Genomic DNA, 27177 nt, shown 5'->3' with positions numbered 1-27177 from the left:
TAACATTTTAAACTAAAATTTATTGTGATTAATTATATTTTTTCTTCTGAGCTTAGTTTAACAATCTTCTCAGATACATCCCAGATCTTTTTACAGAAATTCTTATTGTGAGCTCCCAGAGGTTTTAGATCTGGAAAATATTTTCCATGGAATATACCAGTTACATTTTTGAACTCCTCCGATACTGCTAGCATTATTGCCGGTTGAGAAGCTTGTCTAGGAGACTGAAATAAAAATGGGTAATAATTATATTTTTTTATTAAAAATTGATTATAAATAGATCATGATGTCATTTTTTGCATTAAAATAGTTAACCAGTATAGCGTTACAATGTTTTAATTTTACTTCTTACTGAACTAGTTGCAGCATTTGGAACTATTCCAAGGATAAAATAAATATGCCAGAAACAGTATGTGAGACCACTCTAAATCAAATGAGTAGTTCCAAAAAAAGATAGTAGCAAAGCAATGCTTGCGAAGATGCTGCAGAGTAACAAGAATGGATAGGAGAAGTAACGACGAAATAAAGCAAAGAACATCAATAAAAACAGATATACTAACATATATAGAACAAAAAAGACTAAAGTGGTATGGACATGTAAGAAGAACTAGCGACAGTAGATGGATAAAGAGAATAACCAAATGGAGCCAAATAGGAATGAGGAAAAGAGGACGACCCCGAAAGATCCTGGAGGAACGAAGTAGACGACGCCATGAGTAAGAGAGGCCTAAACGATGGAGAATGGGACAACAGAGAAAGATGGAAACTGTTGAGCGAGGGAAGACAGTAAATACTGTAGAATCCCTGAATATATATATATATATATATATATATATATATATATATATATATATATATAGTTCCAAAAAAATGAAAACAAATTATTCTGTTAGCTAATTAAAAAATTTACAAAAGGATATTAAAATAATATTTATTGAATATGGCGATTCAAGTTTAGGAAGATAAAACAATATAAGATTATAAAAGTAGGTATAAATAATGTAGGGGGATATACTTGGGAGAGCTGTTAAATTACATAGAAGATAAAGAAGTGAAAAATACTATCATGGAAGAGAATGCCAAAGAAATAGAAATTCTGAAAAAATAGAAAAAATGGTAGAAAAAATTAAGAATTGCATATCAATAAAAATCCAGAAATACTCAGAGTAATAGCAAAAATGTCGAAAGAGGGCAGATAACAATTATATAGGATCTAGACATTTGCATTGAGGGATGGGAAACTTATAATGAAACACGAACCGAAAGACATAAAGAAGATAAACCCAAACTACATAAGTTCATCTTCATAAGACATTAAGTTCTCCTTAATTTTTCTAACTAGCTTATTTATTGGGTTGAATTTGTCTGTCTGTGGCTTAAGTTTCATATCAGCTCATATATTTTTATGTTTCAATAATTTTTCCTTTAATTTTGGACCTTTTTGGGCAGATTTAATTTCCTCATTTCCGACAATTTTGCATTTGTCAGGGATTCAGGGTTCAGGGATTCTACAGTATTTACTGTCTTCCCTCGCTCAACAGTTTCCATCTTTCTCTGTTGTCCCATCTTCCATCGTTTTGGCCTCTCTTACTCATGGCGTCGTCTACTTCGTTCCTCCAGGATCTTTCGGGGTCGTCCTCTTTTCCTCATTCCTATTTGGCTCCATTCGGATATTCTCTTTATCCATCTGCTGTCGCTAGTTCTTCTTACATGTCCATATCACTTTAGTCTTTTTTGTTCTATATATGTTAGTATATCTGTTTCTATTGATGTTCTTTGCTTTATTTCGTCGTTACTTCTCCTATCCATTCTTGTTACTCTGCAGCATCTTCGCAAGCATTGCTTTGCCTCCGGCTTTGGTTGATTATAATCTTAACATGAATTTTGTATACAGGTTTGACCAAATGAAGTCTTCATACGAGTTGGATAGGAAAAGAAAAAAATGGTGGATGGAAATTTGTTTTCATTTTCTAGATTGTTCTGTTGTAAACGCCTTTATATTACATAAGAAACGCGGTATACAAAAAATATCTTTAAAAGGCTTTCGAAGAAGAGTAATATATGGATTATTGGCGGAAAAATATATGGAATTAACTGCAGCTTATTCGGAAGAAAGTAGTGGGGTACCAATAAATAAACGACAAAGAAGGTTGCCTGAAAAAGTAAGATTTACGTCTTTAGACCACCAGCCAATACTGTCAACAAGAAGAAGGTGTGCCCGATGTAGTACTAAAGCACAGCAAATCCGTACTGAATGGACTTGTACCATTTGTAAGGTTCCTTTATGCCTCAGCAAAACAAAACAAAAGATTGTTTCCAACAATATCATAAAAAATTATAATTTTTTTTTATCTGAAAATAAAGATTTTTAAACAATATTCATTATTTCTAATACACAAAGAAAATACTGGTGCTGCACAGTGGTACAACTGTTGTACCACCCTATAAATGTCAAAGTGACAGGTTTTTTAAATGAAATTTCTTATTTTTTATTTGTGTTGATTGCCAACTACAACTTAAACACAAAAAAATGTTTCTTTTTTTAAACTTTATTTTGTGTGCAACTAGGGTCTAGAATATTAACAGACTTCTGTGCCTCAAAGAGTTAAGCATGCGACGTGTTAAAGTTATACGTTTTACGTTTTAAAGTAAATATATGATCCTGTATACTCCTACCACGTCTAAATCCATTTTGTAATTTGTCTAATGTGTGCTCTGTAATTGTACTTAATCGTTTGTTTATTATTTTTTCTAAGAGTTTCATACATGTACATAGCAACTTCAATTCTTTGTAGCTATTATATGTATTTTCTTCTATCTCCTTGTTTATATTTGGGTACTATTAGTGAAACTTTCCAATATTTAGGTATATTTTTATTTTTCCATATTATATTCATTATTTTTAGTGATATTTGTTCTCCATTTTTACCCATCTATTTTTGTTGTTATTCTATCCAGCAGCTTTTCCATACGTTTTTATTGCTTTACTAGCTCTTTCTCATTTATTGGGGTTTCTGTATTATCTTCCAATATATTATTTTGTTCTTCATTAATGTCGTCTTGGTTTATATCCGTTAACAGTTTTTCGAAGTGTTTTTCCATCTTTTAACTATTTCTATTGTTTCTGTTATTTATTCCCCATTTTTATTTTTATGCTGTATATTTCATGTTTTTTTGTGTTCTTGGGTCTTTAGGGTTCTGTAGAAAAGAGTTTTTTTTACATCTGCTATCTTCTTCCACTTTCTCTCCTAACTTTTCCCAATGTCTCTCTTTGCTGCTGTTACGAATATTTTTACCTTTTTTCTGTCATTTTTATATTTATTTATAATTGTTTTTTCCTTCTGTTCATTAGTCATTTTCTTCTATTTTATTTCTTCTCGTATTTTTGTTACTACCATGTAATGGTTGCTGCCTATTTCGGCTCTTCTGTGTACTTTTATATCCATTACTTTTTTTATAACATTTCTTTCAACTATTATATAGTGAATTATGGATTATTTATTTCGACTTTTCACTTCTCTAGTATACAGGTGGATTTTCTTGTTATTACAAAATGTATTGGTTACTGTCATATTGTTTATAGTGTAAAATTCTAGCAATCTCCCTCCATTGTTATTTCTGACCATTTCTTTATATCCTCATATATGTCTACTGTATATTTCGTCTTGTATTCCTACCCTACTATTGAAATCCTCTGCAAGTTAACAATATTAGTAAACATATTGCTTAAAACCTTGAATGTTGTTAACAAAAATAAAATAAGTCATTACTCACCACTCCTACGAAAATTCTAAGAAAAACAATAATTGCATACGACCACCAGTCAGTTAAACTAAAATGGTTTAAATTTACGTAGCAGTTGTTGAAAAAATTTGATCTAGCAACTCCAGGATGATATGTGTTACAAGTAATATTGTACTTCTTTAACTTTTCTGCGAATATATCAGAAGCTATAACGGTGCAGAGCTTTCCACAAGTATAATCGTTCATTCTATATTTTGATAACTTGATTTCATTTTCAGTAACGGAGTCTATAGTTGTCGTGTGTACGAAAGAGGCTACAGATGACGTGAAAACTATTCTTCCATCGGATGATTTTCTTAGCAAACCTTAAAACAAAACTATTTTTAGACATATACTTTAGACATCGAAAGTGATAGTTTCTTAATAAATATAATAAAATGGAAGTAAAATTGCACAAATAATCAGTGCTTGGTATATACTTATTTATTTAGGTTTGAATTAAACCAACTAAAAAATAGTAAATATCCGGTAGATGAATAGTCGTTTTACTATTCAAGGAAGGGGACAAAGGCACCATCGAGAATTATCACCAATATCCTTATTATTACGGAGGATAAACGGGTAGAATGCGAAAACATGGAGTTGATTCCAGTTTACTTCAATTGGCCTCTTCTAATGTCCCCTGTAAACCGAGCAACCCAACTGCTGATCCGGTATCCAACCCGGGTCCAAAGTTGGGTCGGGAACTGACGAGAGCGGGTGAAACGGTCCTCCGAAAAGGGAGTTTGACGTTTGGTTAACTAAAAAAACCTGTAAAAAACCTTTTGTTATGAGAGCTACAAAAAAAATAACCGAAATGTCTAACCTAAAACGAGCCCGCAAACGAAATAAGGATAATGATTTCAAAATTTGCACGTGGAACGTAAGAAGTCTTTATCAGCCTGGAGCCACGACTATGCTCATACAATAAATGAATAAAGCCAAAGCAGATATCATTGCTTTACAAAAATGAGGTGGACTAGCTAAGGCATCCTGAAAAAAAAAAATAACTGCAATATTTACTACAGTGGACATCCTACCCGACACAAATTTGGTACCGAATTTATTGTAAGCAGCAAGGTGAAAGATAGTGTAATTGATTTCAAAGCTACTGATCATAGGATATGTCGAATAAGACTTATGTATGACTTATTAAGTAAAGTTTGCTAATATTAGCATCCATGCTTCAGCGGAAGAAAAAAAAAAGATGATGAAAAAGACATGTTATATGAGGCACTAGAGCGAGAGTACGATGAGTGCCCAAAAAATGACATCAAAATAATAGCAGAAGGCTTTAATGCCAAAGTCGGAAGAGAGAGTATATTTTCGCCCACCATCGGAAAAGAGAGCCTACACGTAGACTCTAATAATGATAGCGGTCTCAGAGTTATAAACTTTGCGATGTCTAAGGACATGGTAATAGCTGGGACACGATTGTCCCATAAAGATATACATAAGGGAACTTGAAAATCTCCTGATAATAAAACGAATAATAAAATAGATTATATAATCATCGATGCAAGACACTTCTCTAACTTATTAGATGTTAGGTCTTTTAAAGGAGAAAATATAGATAGTGATCACTATTTAGTTAAAGTACGATTTAAGAAGAGAATATCCAATTTAAAAAAAAAATCGGGCAAAGGAGAGAAAAAATCGACATTAATAAACTAAAAGATCCCGACATTGCAAATGTATACAGACAGCAAATAGAAGATCAAATAAGGACAGAATAGAAGAAGAAGAAGAAGAAGAGATTAACCAACTATGGGCAAATATACGAGATTTTGTGTTACAGAAATCGGTTGTAATATTGGGCAAAACCAAGTCAGAAAAAAGAAATCATTCAAATCATTCAAAAAGAAAAGAGATCACCAATGCGAAATGACCACAAACAGAAAAAACGCAGCATATCAAAAAACCATCGACGCAGATTGTACACGTAGAAAAAAAGAAGAGTATAGACGTCTTACTCAACATCGTAACGTCTAAACTTATTTAGATTTTAACACTAAAGCATTCTTAGGGGTAGTCCTAACCTTATATCCCGACAACAAAGAAACTTTTTAAGTTTAACGAATGATGCACGTACTATTTTAATACGTGTCTTAATTTCTTTGGTTTGGTCTATATTTGATATTATTCATGTTCCTAAGTATTTGTAGGTATCCACACTCTCAATTACAGTATACTCAACAATCAATTGGATGTTTGCATCTGCTGATTTAGTCATGATCATGCATTTAGTGTTTTTCAAATTCATCCTTAGTCCGTATTCATGACAGCATTCATGAAGTCGTTACATTATGTTCTGTAAATCATTGTTATTATCCGTCATTATTACTGTATCGTCTGTTAAACGTAAGCTATTCTAAACTTCTCCATTGATAGATAATATACCCTCTATTGAATCTGAGAGCGCTTCTGTAAATCTCGTTTAACGGAAGACATTGAAGAGTAGTGGTGACAACACGCAACACTGGCGGACTCCTCTCTGTATTTTGATATCTCGGGTGTTCTGGTTGTCAACTCTTACCTTGGCAGTTTGATTCTAATATAGATTAGATATAATTTTCATATCACGACTGCTGCGCAATTCTGCTGTGTTATTTTCAAAAATGTTTTAAGTGTGTGACTCATTAAAGCTATTGTTCTTTGATCTGAGCAGGATATTGCACTTGACTTTTTGGGTATTGCCACAAAGGTCGATTGCAGCCATTGTCTGGGAATTGTGGAAGTCTGATATATTAGATTAAAGAATTCAACCATTACATGAATAACATCTTCATCAATGAGTTTTAATAATTCGATGGGCACATCATCTGGTCCGGTAGCTTGGCCCTCTTTTGTGTTTTTGATGGCATAGATGACTTCTTCCCGTAATGTTGATGGCCGGTATCCTCTGTGGTTTCTAATGATAGTTCTTCTCTTTCATCATTAACTAATTTTTGGATGTAATTGGTCCAGTGACACAATATTTCCTTTATATCAATAATAATATCTCATTATGATTTTTAAGGATATTCGTTCTTGTGCTTTTTCCAAAACCTGTCATTCCTTTGATTTTTTTGTGTAAATTTAAGCTATCATACTTTTTATCCAGATCTTTTATTTCCTTGCATCTGTCGGAAAGCTACCTCTCTTTTGCCTCTCGAATTTTCTTTCTGATGTTTTTCTGAATTTCTTTGTACTTACTCAAATCTTTTGCTTTATGTTTTCTTCGTCCTTATATTAGTTCAAGAATTTTTACTGTCATCCAAGGTTTTGTTTTTTCCCCAAGTGGTTTGAGGGTTTCTTTTCCAACCGATACAAGCCCATGTTGAATTTTTCCCCATTTTTGGTCAATAGCTAGAGTTTCTGAATTATCTTCTTTGGTATTCCTTAAGTTTTCGTTTATTATTTTAAATTTCATTTCCGCATACGTGTTGTCTTGTTTGAGCCGCCTTGTATCCATGATTTTCTTGGAGCTAGGGTGCTTTACATTCTTTAATTTTACTCTTTACAACCGAGTTTTGCAAATACCTTATCCAAATTTGGATAAGGTATTTGCAATTATGAATTCCTCATTTATACAGAAATCAACCATCCACTTTCATTTCTCTTTCCGAGTCCATATCACCCCACATAATAATTCTCCACTTCTCCTTGGCTCACTTTAGGGTTTAAATCCCCAATATAATATTTATATCATGTCTTTTAGTCAGCTTTAAGACATTGCCAATTTGTTCATAGAAGTTTTCTATGGTACCTTCATCCTTGTCTGCAGTGGGTGCATATACTTGGATTATATTTTATTTTACGTTTTAAAAGAGAGTTGAGAGACAGCGTCAATACTCGATCAGAGTAGGGAACAAAGTTACAAACAGCTTTTTGAGAATTATTATCAACTATAATGGATATCTCCATGCCTGTGATTGGAGTTGTTGTTACCGGAATAATACATTGTTCCATTTCTGGTGTTACATTTTCCTGATTCAGGCCTTTGTATATTGCTAAGCCCCAGTATAGTAATCTTCATTCTGCACATTTTCGACACAGTGTTATCAGTGGTATTAGTTTGCCAGATTGGTACAAACTTTTTACGTTCCATGTCCAGTATGACAGCAGATAGATAATATAAAAGGGAGTAAATGTCGTGTTCTGCAGCAGAAATTTTTCCATAAAATTGAAAGGTAAATTCTAAAAATTACGTATAACGAAGATAGACCTTGCAAAGGGATAATAGCAAAGATAATTATGGTGGTATTTACATAAGTATAAACAATATGATTTGGCAAATATAAGCAAGGTATTTTAATTTAAAAAAGAACCTTATTAAAGTTTGAGTCAATTGACAAAAAATCAAATACGCTAGACATTCGGAAAAGGCTTTCATCCGTCGAAAGGTTCGTTAAAGAATTGTGCTGTATATCTCAGTAATCCGTTGTATCAGTATATTTTTTTACACTTTTAAAACCTTTTAATATTAACGTTAATTCAAACAAACGCTTTTTTTTTTCTCCTTCCGTTTGTTTGCAAACATAAAGTAATTTTAAACATATTGTAGTGAGTGTAGTAAACCTTCGTCATTTTGTTAAGTCAGATCAAATTTTTTTCTTTTTGTTATGTAGGGGGTTTGGTTTAAGCTTAAGTTTAAATTTATGGGGTCGCGACCCTTGTCCTTTCTCATCATTACCGCCATCTTGGAAAAATTGGTGCTCAGCGTTTTCGCTCTGTATCTCGCAAACTATCAACCCTACATAAATAATTAATTAGACATTATTTGTAACAAATCAAATTATCCAGTTTTATTTCCATTACTTTTTATCGTAAAATAAAAAATAAATAAGTTATAAACAAAAATATTTAAAAAATACAAAAATTTTTTTGCGTTTTAACATTTTTCTGGTAATTTTACAATAGTTTACAATAAATGATTTGATATTATTATATAAACTAGGTTTTACAGCGCTCCGAAGTTGACCGGGTTCTTGAATACTCGTAAGAATACCATAAAAACAAACCATTAGGCTTAGTTTTCTATTATATATTTTTTTGTTAATACCATTTTAAATCAATTTACAATTTTCCTAACATCCCTATGTTATTATTAATTAATTATCAATCCTTTCCCCCACCACACAATTTGCCGCATCTCGTGCGCTTACTTTACATGAAAAGGCACCAATTAACATATATAAATTTTAATGAGATTATTATTCTCATTAAAACCTCTCCCAAGATAAAATTATCTCTCCCAAGATAAATTTCTTGGTAGTGAAAAGAACAAAATAAACTAAATAGATGTTACTATCTATCTTAGCTCTACTAGAAGTGGATTTTTAGTGTAGACCAGGCCAAATCAGATGCAGATATAGTCAGCATCCATTCTGTACTTGCTGCATCCTAATTCTATGATTTTGTGACTGTCGTAGTAGAGTACATTAGCATTCTTGTCTTGCTCATGGCATTAGGAAGGAAACAATCCAATTTTGTTTTCCTTTAAAAGGGCATCAATAGGATCAATTACACTGTCCTTTAAAATTTATATATGGCGACGTCATTGCAGAGAATTTGCCGTTTTCCATGCTTTGTCAGGATGCGACAGAACATCAGTATCTTACAAGAAATGCAAACTTAAATTCATCAAAATTTTACAGAAACATCCTCAGTTAGCTAGCGCAACAGCATTATTTCTGAGTGAAAAAGTCGAGCCATCTTTGCTTGCTGTCGTTGGCGTACGTGTTGTTGTCTCTTTATATAGTAAAAATAAAGATGATTCTCTGGACAGCATGACATACAAACTATTCGCCAAAAAGCGAAAAGAAATACATTTAACTTATCATCGCTTTCTCGAAAACAAGATGCAGCATGCTTAAACAGTTTCTGAGTTTAACACCAGGTTTAGTGGTGACTCAGCAAACTCTGCGATCCTGATGACTGGGGCTAAAAAAAGAATGAAAAAATTTGGATATCAATCCAAACTATCAAAACTCCAGCACCTCCCGAATTTATTTCTAAAATTATTTTCTGCAGATGCAAGACAAACTGCGGAAGTATGTGTGATTGCTGAAAAGCAGGCCTCAAATGCTCTGCAGTCTGCCTTAATTGTTCTGATGAAACCTGCAGTAACATCAGAATTCTAAGATGAATTACTCACAATGACCCTAGTTCTAACTACCGTTCTCCCGCAAAAATTCACCACCCAAACCGCAGCCTGAACCATCAAAGAAAATAAAAAAACAATAGATGTAAAACATTTTTTTAAATATATACCTAATTATGCTCAATATTATGTCGCCTACCACGTAAAAAAACGCGCCTCCGAACTCTATCTTATAGGAAGTCAGGAAAAGGGCCATGAATAAATTTATAATAACATGGGAATGTTAAAAAGTAAAAGAGTATTCAAGAACCCGGTCAATTTTGGCGAGCTGTAAAATAACTAAAATTTAACAAATGTGTAGGAAAAATTATTTGGTGAAAAACCCCCAATATTGTTCTGTCATTTTAGGCTCTAAAGGAAATTTGTTCAAACTTTTTTATTTTCTATTTTACGATAAAAAGTTTTACAAATAAACTTATATACAATTTAATTTGCTACAAAACAATGTCTAAACATTTTCTGTAGGGTCGCTTACGAGATACAGCGCGAAAACCATTTGTACTCTTTTTCCAAGATGACGACCGGGAGACAACGGTAGCGACCCCACAAACTTGAACTTAACCCTCTATTGCATGAATTTATTTCATTTTATTTTTTGACAAAATAAAATAAACTTATGTTAAATAATTGATTCGATAATTGCGTGATGATCGCCAACGTCCGGAACGGATAGGCACTTTAAGAAGAAGAAGATGTTAAATAATTACTCTTTATAAATGTATGTAGAATTACCTTTTAATTTTTTTTTTAAGCGATCCGGTTTTTGAAAAGAAAAAAAGGTGTTCCTATTTGGGAACATTATGTATAAAAGCATTTATTAGAACCAATTGGTATACATATTAGATCGATGCATTGTCGGTAACAAACTATTCCAAATTGTGAAACTTCTTATAAACATTTACTTTTAGAATGAAAGCATAAATGCACTTCACATTTTTCGCATTGATCCCTTGATTTTCCTTTACAGTTTATCATCTTACATATTTCCCTGTTTACAATCCAGTTTGGCCAGTAAAAAAACTGATTTGTTTGGAAATATATATACATAGGTTCAATGCATCTTCTTTTGGATGGTTGTTCGGGTTTCATATGATAGAAAATATAATGGTACAAATATAATACCATTTTTTGCTTTTGATTTTCATTGGATATAATCCAAATTAGGAATCTAGCAGATCCACACCGCCTATGTGCCTGTTATATTGTGGTATAATGTATGGACAATCAATTTCTTTCCTAGTTCTTTCGGTGCGAAAGAAGCTTTCCACTTTGGCTGTTGGTTGTGTTCCACAATAATCTGACAGTAAAGACAGTAAAGACACAATTTTGTTGTCACACCACTGGACTGTATGTATTGCAGTATTCTTATAAGTACCAGAGCGTTCCTGAATGCTTCTCGTTTATAATTTTTTAATTTCTTTCTTTTGGCAACCTTTTTAATTCAGAATTCGATTTGTACGGATTGCTGCGATAGAATGTATGCCCTGGTTTTGACAAATATGACAGCAGTGGTATACTTGAAAAATAATTATCGTAAAAGAATTTGTGGTGTTTATTGGACGGTATATCTCTGCTCAATCAAACGACAGCATTACTAGCAGGTCCCAAATTTACTTTATTCGGTAATTCTGTGTAACCATCCTTTCCAGCCAAAATTTCAAAATTATATGAAAACCCTGAGATTCCTGAGAGAACCCACATCTTGTATCCCCATTTATGAGGCTTTTTGGGATTATATGTCTTCATACTCGAACGTCCTTTGAACAATACAACTTATACGTCACAAGATAAGTATCATTCTAAAGTTATCTGCAAACACGATCTTTTTATTTGATCAATCAGGGGCGATATTTTGTCAAGACTCCATGTATTTTCCAAATAATTTCTAAAATAAAGAAACCTGATCGTTTCAAAACGATTGTCATGTCCATAACTTGTGAAATTCTTGTTGTCGGAGCCCATTAGCGTCTTGTTGTAGGTTGTCTTATTAGAGTCATCCACAGAAATAGCCCCATAAAATTTTCAATTTCTACAGGACATGTGCTAATTGGCGTTTGTGGATTTGTTGGAGCGCTGTATATACAAGTTTGTCGAACTACCTCAATTATAAAATCTGATGTAAAAAAAAACAAAACAATTTGTAAGGAGAATGAATTGAGCTGCAGTATGTTGGTTAGAAGTACTTGACTGCCTTCAAAATGCAGTTCATCTACATTTCGCACAGTTTTTGAAGGACGCCATGTCATATGACTTTTTTATTCGATAAATTTCTGTTCCGTAGGTAGTTCAGTATCCGATTCATCAGTTAATGAATTATAATCTTCATTATCAGAGTCTTATGACTGTACATAATTACTCTGGCCCGGGTGGTTTGTGCAGCTAACGGCTCAAAATTATATTTATCAGATAGTTCCGAATCTTCACTTTCAAAAGGAATTTGGGGCAAATACTCTCAGCAACAAAGTAAATTTATTATTTCAATATATCAGTAGATTCTTACAACACTTATAAACGCATATATAATTTTTATTTCTCAAACTTACCTTACTTTTAGCTAATATTTGAAAATAAAATACACGTGTTACACTAACAACGTACTCTGAGATCACTTTAAGCAAAACTGCTATTTATGCAAACAACCTATGGGTATATCAGCAACACACAATACACATCTAAGAACGAACATTCTCAAGAGGAAATAGATGTAAACGCGCTTAAAATTGAGGAGGTATCTTTATAACCCCACATGTCCACATTGGCTATTGGCCACATTATTTTACCAACACATTTTATAATACAGTTATAGTTCAGTATTGGTTTATGAGCTAAGAAAACTTAAGAGCTTGTATAGAAAGTGGCATAACAAGTTAAAAATATAATATAAGAGTTGTTAGATGTGGGGTTATGCATCAAACACATGTCACATGTGGGGTTATGAACATAACAGGTTTGGATATGTGGTGTTTTGATCAAATCAATTTACTATAGTTTAGCATAAGATTATTTATTTTAGTGTAGGGTTGGACTCAGTATTGGACAAACTAGTAAGCAAAGTAAAAAATATGTTCTTTACAATATGAAAAATAAAATTTTATTTATTATAATAAAATAGTTACCCTTTTCACAATATTACAGTGAAACCTTATGTTATAGTGAAACATATAGAGTGAAACCTTTAGATAATAGTCTAGGTATTACAAGTTATGGGCACAGTCTTCTTCTAAACAGTCACAAACAACTTCCTCCTCTTCTTCAGGTTTATCTACATTTGGAGCAACAATAATGTTTTTGTAAAAAAGAAGGCTTTCAATGTCTTACCAGTTTGCATCAAAAAGAATAGTTAACAGTTCGTTCACATCCTTCTTTTTTGCTGCGCTTACTGGATGTACTAAATGAATTTCTTCAAGAGGATTTTCCAGTATTTTTTTCTAAGTCGTGTGTTGCTTTAGAGGGCTGTATTTGTGTAGCTCTGGTTAAAACCGATAAAATTCATTGCCTTTAACACATACCTGTAATTTTTTCTTTGTCACAACTTTCTCAATGAAAATTCTTTTTGTGTCACTGATTTTAGGTAGGTGTTTCAAATAATTATTAGCAAGTGACTTTACATCCTTCAGAGACCAATCTGTTCCAAGTACTCTCACAGTTCCAACTTTTTTAATTTCTTCAAGGTACTCTTCTTTATTAATAAGAGTAGGTTTCTTCCGCAACAATTTCTCGGCTGTTCCAAAAACCCTATCGGCTGGTAAAAAGAAGGGCCCTGAATGGGAAATTAATAGTAATATGTGTCAAGGTGCCTTCGTGGGCACCTTGTGCCCAAGTATGTACATTAAAGTATAAAGCACATGATTGTTTTTGTTCTGATCTGTACATCCTTCACAAAACAATCTCATGTGGGTCACATCTGTAAGGTCATCTTATTGAAGATAACTAAGAAGAGCAAAAACTACTTCGGTTGAACCACGCCCTGCTTGCTCTTCGGTCTAGATATAAAAGTATGGGGTGTTGTAATTTTTAATATCTGTTACACAAACATTGTAAGGACTTAATTGGCTGGCATAAAAAGTCTGTTGAATAGGCGTTCGAGGATGTGGTTACACCTGCTGCATGCCAAAGCATAAAGTTTTCTCTTATCTTTGGTTTCTTTCATTAGGTCATAGAAACACTTTGCCCTTTTCTTGAGTATTCTTTTTTCAGTAAAAAGTATCTGCTTTTGAGTTCCTGTAGCATTTTTAATTTTATAGTCCATCATGGCACAGTACCCAAGGACGTCAGATGCCGGAGATTTGAAACCAACATTGAACTCTCCCACTCTCATCTACGTTTTATGAAAACCTAGTTAAAAGTAATGTGCAACTTCCAGTAAACATAACCCACCTACTGTCATTGAATCAGAAATCTATATACGAACTCATATGTAATCACTTATATGCATCCGGATATATAATATAAATTTAGTACAATCAAGTTTTTAATTGATAAACATAACATAAATCATTTAAAAATCTGTGGCAAAAGGACTGGTTTCCATGCCAAACACACTATCATCATCATACATCATACAACATTGAACTCTCCGGAGAATATTTTACGAAACATTGATAACTTTACTTGGAGTTGGGGATTTTCTGCACTAGCATTATAAATTATGTGAAGTTTTTGTATTGAAATATCACTACTTAAATATACTCTTTTTGATTTGTTGCGGCTTAAGTGACTTTGAGTACCTTTTAAATTTTTAATAAACTGGCGAACGGCCTCCTTCTTAACCAGTGATATTTGGCTTATTCTATCACCTGCTCTGTTGTCTTCTAGTCCCTGGTTAGTTTTTAGTTTTGATACAAGTCTTCTAACTCTTTCTAATGTAAACTGAGTAAGGTGCAAAAAGAAAGATTTACACAGTTACGCTACCCCCAGAAGTAAGAGGAAATCGGTAGGTAACGGAAGTCGATTTTGGTTTGAATTTTGCTTGTTGTAAACCTAGGCCTAAGCAAGATTGTCGGGACCTCCCACGTTGAACGTTTTTTGTTATTATGAACCTCCCAACTAATTGGTCCTGAAAAAGTTTTTCGGGTTTTGAATAAAGTGTCTTCCGAAATGCACCAGCATCGCTAGGCTGAACTTCACAACATTTAAAAGCTTTACCTTTATGTAAGCAACCTATCACATGTCACACTCTGAATCCACAACCACCAGCAGGACCAGCATAACTCTTTTCCTTACGAAGTTAACGCTTTGTAACTGTCTTTTGTCTTTTTCGTGATCCAGAACTTATTCTTCCAACTAATACTAATTCACTATCTAAATTACCTTCATTTAAACTTATAATTTCACTCAATTAAGCACAAACCAACACATTAAATTATAATTTTCCTCTGAAACTAACCTGTTAAGATTGTGTACTGTCAACAATAACAATAAAATCAAAACCATGTATTTAAGTCACGTGATTGGAATACTAACTCCTCTATGGCTAAATAGAAAATGTGGGATTTTGCTATAACCGTCACACACCAGATGTGGGGTTTTGCTTTAAACACCTACTTTTAAATTAATATTACAACTGGAAATGTGGGTTTTTGATAGGCAATAAACAGGAAAGGCAATGCATTTTAAAATGACGAATTAGAAACATCACTAATTAAAAAAATGTATTTTTGGACATGTGTGATTAGGAAAATTACCTCCTCAATTGTCAATAGCAAATATGGAAATTTTATATATTAAATTTCTATTTGGATCCATTATGCAATAGAGGGTTAAGTTTATGCTTACCCTCTCAACACGCCAAAAAAATAAAATTGCGTCCTCTTAAAAATGTACGCTAAATTAGTCCTAAAAAAATGTAACATTTTAATCGACTATCAGTCAATAGAGCAGTTTACATTTTTAGGTTTTATAAGAAGAATTTAAGAAACGAAAAAAGTATTAAATAATAAGGAAAATAACGAAACCACAAATGTTCTGCTAGCCTGGAACAAGCAAGTAAATAATATTTTCAAAGGGCCCTATTTACGAACTTCCATACATGACAAGTGATAAATTTTACTGCAAGGAAAGTTTTAAAAAACAGATGTAGCTATCTAATTAAGTAGTCAAATAAAAATTAGGTTTTTTCAAGTGCGTATGGAACTTTTACTAAAAATACAGAAATACTGTGCGGAATATACGAGTATAATTTTTTGCTAGAATTATATTTACCAACTAGTAAATGTGTTAGTAGAAACGGACTGTAGTGGTTGATTTGCATCGTCATATTCACTCCATCTTCACTTGGATGTTCTGGAGCTTTGCCGATTCCTACATTATTGATTAAAATATCCAATTTTTCTTCAGAAGATTTTATTTTCTCTACCACGTCTCTGACAGACTTAAACGAAGTAAAATCTGCATATTCGAGTATTATATTAGGATTATGGGTTTCCTTGATAATGGATTTTTTAATATCATCGTTTATTGTTCTATCTACTATAATAACTTTGCAGCCTCTTGAAGCCAACTGTAGGACAATTTGATAGCCAATCCCTAAAACACAACACTAAAATAAGATTTAAACGATTAAAAATATTTGTATATTTATGGAACAAAATATAAAGTATACGTTTCTGGTATACAGAAAAGACCAAGTGTATTAGGTGTCTCCTTTTTCCGTAATTTAAAATAATTTATGTATAACGCTTATGTTACAGTGGCGGATTTTGGGGGTAGGCAGGATAGGTCGGGCCTACCCAATAATTTTAAGAGCTTTAAAATTGAAAAACATATATTCAAAAATTATGTTAATGCATGTAAATAACTTTTTCCGTTGACCGTCCATTTATGATCAATTTTAACACCCTCAAAATCATTGATTCATGACCCCTATTAATGAATGATTTTCTATTAATGAACGATTTTATTATAGGCAACACAACATACATTGCTTTCATAAATTAATTAAACGCTCTGAGATTGGCAGTGACCTGTGGTGTAGGCAACCAAACATATACCTATTTATAAACCCACTAAAAAATTAATTTAAAATGAAGTAGCCGATGTTATAGTGTATTTTTATGTATGAGAGAGTAATAAAACAATAAATTTTGTATGCAAATCCCTAAACTGTTGATACGGGTGACTCAATGAAAAACAGATATTTGTCAACAAGTTTACAGAAGTATATAGGAAAACAATTTTAAATTGAGTATGACCACCAGGTATAAAGGTTGGAGCAGAATAGAATACAATAGTTGTGAGGCATACTAATCCCTAAATAAGGTTGCCAGTGTCGGAGTGATGGAGGTTAACAGGTACTAATGAATTTGCAAGAAATGTAAGATGTTTATTTTATTGGTTATATATAACCAATAAAAGTTTAATAAGTACCTACCTATTTGCAATATAAAGTTTAATTCTTTAGATAAAATAAAACGTTTTATTTTATCTATTTGCAAAATAAAGTTTAATTCTTTGCCTATTTGCAAAATAAAGTTTAATTCTTTAGATAAAATAAAACGTTTTATTTTATCTGAAATGAGTGCATTCCACGAAGTAAGGGTTTCAACAATCAAACATTTAATTCTTTAATTCCAGGAATCTACGACAGTAATTGACTAGATAATTACCTTCTAAACTTATTCCACAGAAAATGTGATAGTGGGTTTTTCCATTTTGTATATAGGAAGGTCCAAGTGGCGTATTCAAAATTCTTAACAGTTCACTAAAAGTAGGTACTTCAGTTGCAAGGTGCAGTTTATTGTGTATACTAGTGTTATGGAAAATTTGGAAGTGCCGTGTAAACGCCGAAAAATTGGTTCTCTAACAGTTAATGAAAAAACATTAATATTTAATTGTTTTAAATCATTTACAGACAAACGTTTATGTGAAAGTGTTGATGAGACCGTTGAGTTAGTTAGCAGTACACTTGGTGTTGGGAAATCTACGATTTGCAGAGTTATTAAAGAAGAGAAATGTGGTAGTTTTCAAATGCCACGTAATGCTCCAGGGAAACCAAAATTTCAAATAGAATATCATTTTAAAGAAGGACTTCGACGGAAAGTGCATGAATTCTTCTTTAGACAAGAATTTCCAACATTGGATAAAGTTCTTGTCTCAGTTCGAGATGATAAGGATTACCCAGAAATGAGTCGAAGTACGTTATGGAAACTTTTAAAAGAAATAGGCTTCCGCTGGAAAAAGAATCCCAGAAAGTCTATTTTATTAGAAAGAAGCGATATTGTCATATGGAGAAGACATTTTCTAAGAACCATAAAGGAAATGAGAAACCAAAAAAGAAAAATATTTTATCTTGATGAAACATGGATCAACGAGGGTCATACACCAAATAAATTTTGGCAGGATGAAACTGTTACAAGTCAAAGGCACGCTTTTGTAAATAACTTATCTACTGGTTTAAACCCACCATCAGGAAAGGGACGCAGGCTGATAATAGTACACATTGGCAGTTCAGACAGTTTTGTTGAAGGTGGTTTATTAACTTTTGAATCAACTCGTACCGGTGACTACCATGAAGACATGAACGCTGATGTCTTTCAAGAATGGTTCGAACAAATGATAGATCTTCTTCCTAAGAACTTTGTAATAGTAATGGATAATGCAAGTTATCACTCCAGACTTATAGAAGGACTGCCCACAACCAAGTGGTTAAAAAAAGACTTGCAGAATTGGCTGAGTTCAAAAAATATTACGTACCATCCCGGATCTATAGGAAAGGAACTTTATTCGTTGTGTGCCCTTCATAAAGAACAATTTAAAAAATACGAAATTGATGAAATTGCCAAAAATCGTGGAATGACAGTACTTAGATCCCCACCATATCATTGTGAATTAAACCCGATTGAACTGGTATGGGCACAGATAAAGAGTGAAGTTTCAAGAAAAAATACCACTTTTAAAATTCATGATGTTAAACAGTTATTTTTAGAGGCCGTAAATAATGTAAAACCTGAAAACTGGGAAAAGGCAGTAAATCACACTATTAAAGAAGAGGAAAAAATGTGGAAGCTGGACAATATTACTGATAAAATGATCGAGCCAGTTATTATAAATCTTGGTTTTGAAAGTTCATCTTCTGAATCTGATTTGGATTTGTAACAAGTATCTGTAAGTTTTATATTAATATTTTTATTCATCTATTTAACATACCTTAGACGGTTTTAAAAACTCTTTTTCTCTTTTGTAATTTTTAAAAATTAAAAAAAATGTGAATTTTTTAAAACCCTTTTTAATGTAGGCCAGTCAGTTCTAATATAGTGTGTGATAAAAGAGGTCACTTTTGTTTACATACACATAACACTTTATAACACTGAAATAATTCATTTATTTTTTACAATATTATTCAAAGTAATTTTTCAATTAATCTTGAGCACGTCCATGGAGTGGTCGGAGCTACCAGTTAAAATTATGCTAATTACTCTCTCGTTCATAAAAATAAACTATAGTACCTACTATCTGTCATTGTATGTCATTATTTACTTTATTGTTTAAAATTCTGTGTATTTGAAAAATCAAAGGATGGATATTGACGAAGAGTTTAATTTAACTCCACCAGAATTTAACTTCTTCTATCACAGAATTTTCAGAGGTCCAAGAAGACTTAAATATAAATTTGTCCTTATTAATTATTCAATATCTTCCTTTAATGTCAGTAATTATACCATTTCGAATATTAATGTTTACTATAATAAAACTACCACTAAGGAAACTTTGAATAAAGTCAATGAAAGCTGAAAAAATTGTTGTTTATCGTTAAGTAAATAAATATTTAAACTAAGATATCTTTATTTCTGAAAAGTACGGTCCACGGAAAAGTTTTGTAACTAACTCATGAATTAAAATGACGATTAACAATCTCGAACATTAACGCACTCGCTTCGCTCGCGCGTTAATATATCTCAATTGTTAATCGCCCTTATTAATACACTTAATAAGGGCGGTTAATGTTGGTTAAATAACTATTAAATGTACTAAATCACTTAATACATTAGCGTCCGTTAAAACAACTATGTTATTATATTACCACGGAAAGCATCGAATCGTATTCAGGCATTTTAAATATCATTAATAGGTCCGATCGGAACTGGCCAACCCTGCTCACATAAGATTCCCGTACAAAAAGCGTTTGAAGTTAAGCAGCTTGCCGGACAACGATTTATATTGTCGTGTTTATGCTTGCTGTTTAGGCACCAGACGATCGGGCCTACGCCGATCATCGTTGTCACTTGTAACGTAATTATCGAATTGTAATATAAATTTTCTTTTAAATTATGATAAAAAAATATGTAACATAATCTATAATTGTAACATATTTTTAAACAAACAACACAATTGCAAACAAGTGCACGGTTGCCCAAATAAATTAAAAAAATCGTAAAGTTCGAAAAAAAAGATTCCCACTCTCACAAAAAAATATGTATTACACACACTGGCGGCTACAGAATTTTTTTTTGGGGAGGTCATGGATCTTGAGGGTGATTACTTTTCTCTGATACAAGGTCACTTTTAGTCTTACCACCAATAGGATAAGTGGGTTTTTAAATATTTTTAGGGGGGGGGGTCATGACCAAGTGACCCCTCCCTCTGAATCTGCCACTGATTACACATAGCTATATGTAATTTGCTGGCTTGGCCTACCCAAAATTTTAGCACACCAGCCGCCACTGTTATGTTATAGATGATATCTGAGTCAGCAGCATCTCGATTTCTTTGTCAGGTTGTAATAATCTTTTTGCTGGGCTTTAACATTGTATGTTTTTCCAGTAAGCTAAAGTTAGTTTCTTTGTCCATTTTCTGATATCCTCCACTATGCCGATTTTTCGTACACCTTTGAATCTCTGGTCCGATAAAGTTATTGTTTTCTCCTTCTTAACAAGACTTTCAGCAATCTCATTACCAAAATTTTCGTAGCAAAGTTACTTTGCTGTACCCTGCCAGGTTTTTAACCCTAAAGTAGTGACGTGTAGTCTACCAGACTACGGCTTGTTTTAAACTGTAATATCTACCGTAATTAATAAAATATTTAGTTTTCCGTCAGTATACTCTCAAATAGCATTAAAACAAACGTATTAATCAAATATTAAAAATAGATCTCGAACTGAACCAAAATTATCCGACAATAAAAGTTAGGCGTAATCTGTCAGACGATATAAGAGTAACTGTTATTAGACGTGGGTTATTTGTTTACTGTTACGTTGTGATAGTCAAAAGTGATCAAAAATAGTAACAAAGCACATTCTCCAAAGAGTGTGCATTTTATGGATGATAATTATGAAAAAACAGTTATGAAATGGTATGAAGAATGTGATAGTACTGGAAGTGAAATAGAAAATGCAGAATATGATTGTGCTATTCCAAAGACTTCTTCTTCTTTTTTTTATATAGACATAACTCTGTCTGTTTTCCAATGTGTCTTTAGTAAGTTGTCGTTCCATCGTTTTTATGAAGCTATCGCTATCACAAAGACGAAAGACGAAAATATTAAGGAAGACGACTCATCTAATCGAGGTAATATTTTCGGTAAAAATTGTTTTAAATGGGAGGCACAAGAAGTTGTACCTAACGAGGGAGAACTTTAAAACATAATATAGTTATACAACTTTCGGTTAAAGAATTCTGCTCGTGCGCTTGGAAATAAAGACTTTAGATGTTTGGTATTTATTGTTTTCTACAGATATGATTGAGCAAATTATTCACTGTACTGTACTGTAAAGTACTTATGTAAGTGAAAGTCGTGACACGGATTTGATTGAAATGAAAGCATTTTTGGGTTTGCAAATTTATACTGCCGTTTTCAACTCAAATCATGAGTGTATTCGCACCATTTTTGCTACAGACCGTACCGGAAGAGATTTTTTCGGTGTGTTATGATATGATTAAAGATCGGTTTGCGGTCCTGTTAGCATGTCTTCCTTTTGATAATACCAACCACCGAAAACAGCGCCAACAAGCTTCAGTATCAGAAATATTTAACAAGTTTGTATTAAGTTGTCAAAATATATATTCAGTTAGACTTGTAGCATTTTTAAATTCTTTGGTATATTGAAATCACGCCGTATATGTTAAAACACCGAAGAATATTTTCCATGTATTTCTGTTTCCTATTGTACGTATTAAAACACCGAAATATTCTTTCGACCCTTTTTGCGTCGACGAATTGATAATAACCACATTTTTAAAATTCGTTTATATATCACAGATGGGTATTTCCTTGGTATCTTTGATCGTTTTTTTGCTTAATATTGGGCCTGAAATAAACATCCACTTAGATCGCTGAGAAAGTTTTGCGGGGTAGAGAATTACATCACTCTCGCTGAGGCCGCTGTCAGGGGCAGTTGGCTTCAGTGTGGGTCCAAATTTTTCTTTAAATTTGCAATGTTTTGTGTTTTTTCGTCTTATGTTGTGGAAAATATGTAGTGAGCAGTTAATAGTTACAGTTTTAAGGAGGTTTGCAAAAATCTTTGAAAAGAGAACACGCTGTGGGTGTTGTCGTCCAGAAGCCGGCAAATTTGTTGAAAATAGTGAATTATACTCAATGTAATGTGTCAGTTTTGAAAGAGGAATCACTGTTTCTATGTTTTTAGTATCTAAGAGATTGGTGTCGTCTACAACAATTTTGAAGGATAACCACATGTAGCCATTGTGTCCAGTTGTACCTATTCCAGTTTTTAAAGAAGCAGAGTTTCAAAGTTTGTGTCCAGTAAACAACTTCCAGTCTCAATTTGTTTGTCCTAAGAAGCCGTTTCAGAATATTTCCGCAGTTTGGAGATGAATTTGTTAGTGTGGCAGAGAGTGTGGGTCCAGTTCCTAACACCAGAAATTTTAAAGAAATTTTAGTGAAATCCAGGTAACTCTTTTGCGTTGATTTTTTAAGGAAAAATTACCTTTTTCTAATAATAATTGCCTTCATAACAGTTTGAAAGAAATTGTAATAAATAAAATTATACATGTTAGGGTGTGGCTCTTAGCTGTTATATTAATTGTTATAGTTTTTTGACATTTGATAAATACCTAATCATAACAGATCATGTTTTGCTTTGAATTTTTAAAAAAGGTTAACCTCTATGCATAGTTTCACTTAAAAAGATATTTTTTCATTTGTAATAATTTATTTCTGCTACAAATTGTCGCCCATTAACAATTGTAAGTTTTTGTAGTATCTCCAACTTCTAGAGTTTGTAAACGGATAGGACATAGTAAGTTTGTTTTGGATATTTTGTATTTTTTTGTTATTATGTATATTTGTAGCTGTTGGTGGTGAGGCAACAATAAATATTTAATTTTTTCCCTAAACCATTTTTTTTATTTCTCTTAACTAACTCTCTAACCATTTTTTGTGCTTTTAGGAAGAAAGAACCTTTTCCTTCATCCAGCAGGAAGATTCTTCAAAGCGGCGTCCATTTTAAATAGCTTGAGAACCTTCTTGTATTGTGTTTTGTTCCAGGAGATTTATGTAAGTACGTACCCTTTTGCTTAACTTTCTGTAGTTGCCTCAATCCAAGCCCCTTTGCCTTTTACTTATCCACGAACCCCAATCACTTTTTCCCCAATTTTCAACCCCCTATACTAATACCCTATGTGTTAGGCAAAATAATCATATCATCACAGACTGTATATATCAAAGAGCTGCTAGTTAGTTTTCGGGGCAGATGTAAATTTAAAATGTTCATGCCAAGCAAAGCCGACAAATATGGTCTCAAACTGATGTGTCTCACAGATGCCAGGAACGAGTATTTGTGTAATAGCTATATATATATATATATATATATATATATATATATATATATATATATATATATATATATATATATATATATATTAAGATGATATTAAATATAGGAGAAACAAAGGTAGTGTTTAAAGAAATAATTTATGTTATATACTAGAGAATAATATAAAAAGTATTTATATGAGGGCATTCTTAAGAAATTAGCATAAAAATAAGTTTAAAAAGTTTTTATTTTGCAATGTATTTGTTTATTTTCATAATTATGATATTGTAAATGTATTTGAGTGAGCCGTCTTTATAGGCAACCAAATATACACTGGAGTGGGTTTGGTAGTAGGAACTTTTATGGATTAAAAAATAAAGTTATTTATTAATTTAAGATGTAATTTATATATAAGTTTATATTCTGATCTGAAAAGCCTAAATTTCCATAAAATTCTCGACAGAATTTTAGTTAGAATAGTAGTTTTTTAGATAGAATCGTAAAGAATTATCTAGAACTCTAGAATAAGATGTCAATAGAAAGAATTTATCCTTTGTTCGCAGTAGAATCTTCGCGAACATTGTAATGTCTATGAAGTAGAAGGATTCGAATAGATTTTCTTTCAAGAATATTCGTGTACATTAAAATCATATAAATACGATGTGATTTGGATTAAAAATAGTCAGTAAGTTCAGTATAGGGGTCAGTATGTTCAATATAGTCAGTTAGTATAGTCTTTTAGTCAAGATACTCAGTTATCAGTGATTCAGTATATTAGATGAAGATTAAGAAATAGAATTAAGAGAGTATTAATTAAAAATTAAAAATTATATTATGTATATGGTGATTGGAGATTGGAAGAGAGTATTCGTTGAAGATTAAAAATTATAAAAAAATTAATTAAAATCCTTTGTAAAGGGTATATATTAAATATATACCTTTTACAAAAGATTTTAATTAATTTTTTAATATAATATGGTATACAGCCAAATACAGGAACGTAGATTCCTTGTGGATATTAAAAATTATATTATGTATATGGTGATTGAAGATTGGAAGAGAGTATTAGTTGAATATTAAAAATTATATTATATATATGGTGATTAGAGATTGGAAGAGAAAAAAAGATTATTAGAAAGAAGAATAAATAAAAAAGAATAAAGAACAATATTTTACCGATTTATAAATACTATTAAGAAGAAAAATATTTTAAAATGGTGGAAGCTGATAATTAAAACATTGTGGTGTATTTGGCAAGGCAAGTTTACAAAAAGAAGGATAACTGAAGCTGACAACGAAGACATTGAATGGTGATTAAAATCTTTATTTTGGAAAACAGTTTCATTTAGGGATTCAGTGACAAAGGTACCATATTTATTAATATAATTTAATTAGAATTTCAATTTAAAGATAATTTGCTTAAAATTTACATTGTCTATATTGGATATATATGTGTGTTTCATAATAATTATAATAAAGATAATTTCAAAAAGTGCTTACAAACTAATTCTTTGAGAACCGCGATAAATATATTATATATGTTATATAAAAACACTCATTGCTCATAAAACTGTATACAAACAAAACATCATAACAATATATATATATATATATATATATATATATATATATATATATATATATATATATATATATATTGTAGCAAGGACTCTATAAACTATCAGAAAATGAAAAAAAAAACTTTCGAAGCTAACTCAATCTGTTTTACGACTTTTTCGTCCATTGTTCAAAACAAACCGAAATGTCACCGCAGATAATTGGTTTCATCGATTGAGAGAGCAACTTTTAAGGAATAATGGTTTGACTTACATGAGAACCATGAAAAAAATAAAAAGGGAATTCCTCCTTCTTTTCTACCAAATAGAAAGAGGGGAATGGGAAGCACCCTATATGGTTTTACTGAACAGATGAAATTGCTGTCATATGCAGGAAAAAAAGGAAAAACTACATTTCTTATATCCTCAATGTACCATTGTAAAGACACTGATTCGCAAACGGACAAGCTGGAAATTGTATCGTTCTACAATACGACCAAAGGAGGAGTCGACTCACTAGATGAGAAATGTTTCAAAAGTACTTGCAGACGTCGTACCCAAACATGGCTAATGGGAATAATTTCAGAATTGTAAATATATCTTGCAGCCATCCATACATAGCTCATCAGGTATACAAAGACAATCCTACGGTATCGCAAAAACCAAATTTTTTAAAACAATTGGAAAAACAGTTAGTAGAACCACATATGCGAAGACGAGATACTATGAATCATATTCCAAGAGAAATAAAAATTTGTTTACGTCGGATATTAAGTATTCAAGAAACAACTGCGTCAGATCTTGTAGACGACGACATATTGAAAAAAAGAAAAATATGCTCGATTTGCCCTATAATAATTTGTTGTAAAAATTTGATAGTAAAAAAAGACAAATGACTAAATAACTTTGTATTAATTGCAAAAAAACGATATGCCTCCAGTGCACAAAACGATTGTGTATTCTGCAGTTGCTAGCTATAAACTAACTAATCAGTTATAAACTTCGGACACTTTAGAGGAGATTAACTGTCTAAGGCAATGAATATTTTAGCTGGATTAATGTAGATTTTTTTAAGGTACAGCTGAGCACAAAAATCGAACTTACCAGAGCTTCCTCCTGTAACTAAAGCCACTTTTCCAATCAAACAAACATTACTTTCACACTTTAAATGTCCGAATTTAAAAATAACCAGAAGAAAGATGATTAAACATATTGCTAAGCTAAGTAATATAATACCAAAAATTGACATCTTTCCTATGAGAAAATCAGGACGGTCAGACTTTTCTTATCAACAAATACTTTGATAAACGATATTTTGTAAACAATGTATACATGCATGGATTAAGTATCACGTATTGATGACCTTTATCAATATACGTTAGGAAGTTTTATCACAGTAATTTCTTTAATTGTGTTAGTAAGCTAGTTTTTATTTTACCATAAAATTAGTGATACAAATACACTGTTATAAATTTTAACAATATTTTTAATAAATGTCAGATGTAAACATATCGGTTACCATTCTCCAGTTGTTAATAATTTCGACCTTTAACTCAAAAAAGTTATATTATAATAGATATCAACATTTTTAATAGACAATTCATCACGCCTTAATTCAACAAAATAAATCAGATCACCAACAACAAAATCACGAACACATTCTTTAACACGTTCACTGCCACGTCGTCCTATAGGACAAAAACTGATGCTGCCTCTGCAGCGAACATTCGTCCGATGAGGCCAACATATATTGTACCGTACCAGGCCATGTCGGTCCCATGGAGTTAACACCTTTTCTTATAAGTGATGGGCCGTTGGAGCACATACAATTTCTTATAATCCACACATAAAATTTTTCATAATGAGGAATGTGGTGCATATTGGACAATGATCTCCATAAAAACGTAATACTCGCTTTAAAATAACTTTATTTAACAAATAAACATGTTTGCATGAATAAAATAACAACTAAATATTATTCGCAATA

The 27177-nt window shown here is 32.1% G+C and overlaps 1 protein-coding gene across 1 annotated transcript; it reads right to left on the bottom strand.

The window, feature by feature from the left end:
* LOC140432358 (retinol dehydrogenase 13-like) lies at positions 1-26563 on the bottom strand. Its single transcript, XM_072520206.1, has 4 exons — positions 26295-26563; positions 16130-16453; positions 3775-4109; positions 1-224 (listed from the first exon to the last, which is right to left on the bottom strand). The coding sequence occupies exons 1-4, from the start codon at positions 26437-26439 to the stop codon at positions 33-35; spliced, it is 996 nt and encodes a 331-aa protein (XP_072376307.1). The 5' UTR covers positions 26440-26563; the 3' UTR covers positions 1-32.
* Between the last annotated feature and the right edge of the window lie 614 nt (positions 26564-27177).

Source organism: Diabrotica undecimpunctata, chromosome 1 (assembly GCF_040954645.1).
Source record: "Diabrotica undecimpunctata isolate CICGRU chromosome 1, icDiaUnde3, whole genome shotgun sequence".
NCBI classification, from domain to species: domain Eukaryota; kingdom Metazoa; phylum Arthropoda; class Insecta; order Coleoptera; family Chrysomelidae; genus Diabrotica; species Diabrotica undecimpunctata.
This window is presented reverse-complemented; position numbering and strand designations above follow the sequence as displayed.

Excerpts from the sequence above, each read along its gene's own strand:
- LOC140432358 (XM_072520206.1), bottom strand. The coding sequence starts at position 26,439 with ATGTCAATTTTTGGTATTATATTACTTAGCTTAGCAATATGTTTAATC. Across the intron at positions 16,454-26,294 it reads AGTTACAGGAGGAAGCTCTG|GGATTGGCTATCAAATTGTC; the intron begins GTAAGTTCGATT and ends GTTGTGTTTTAG. Across the intron at positions 4,110-16,129 it reads ACTAACACATTTACTAGTTG|GTTTGCTAAGAAAATCATCC; the intron begins GTAAATATAATT and ends TTTTGTTTTAAG.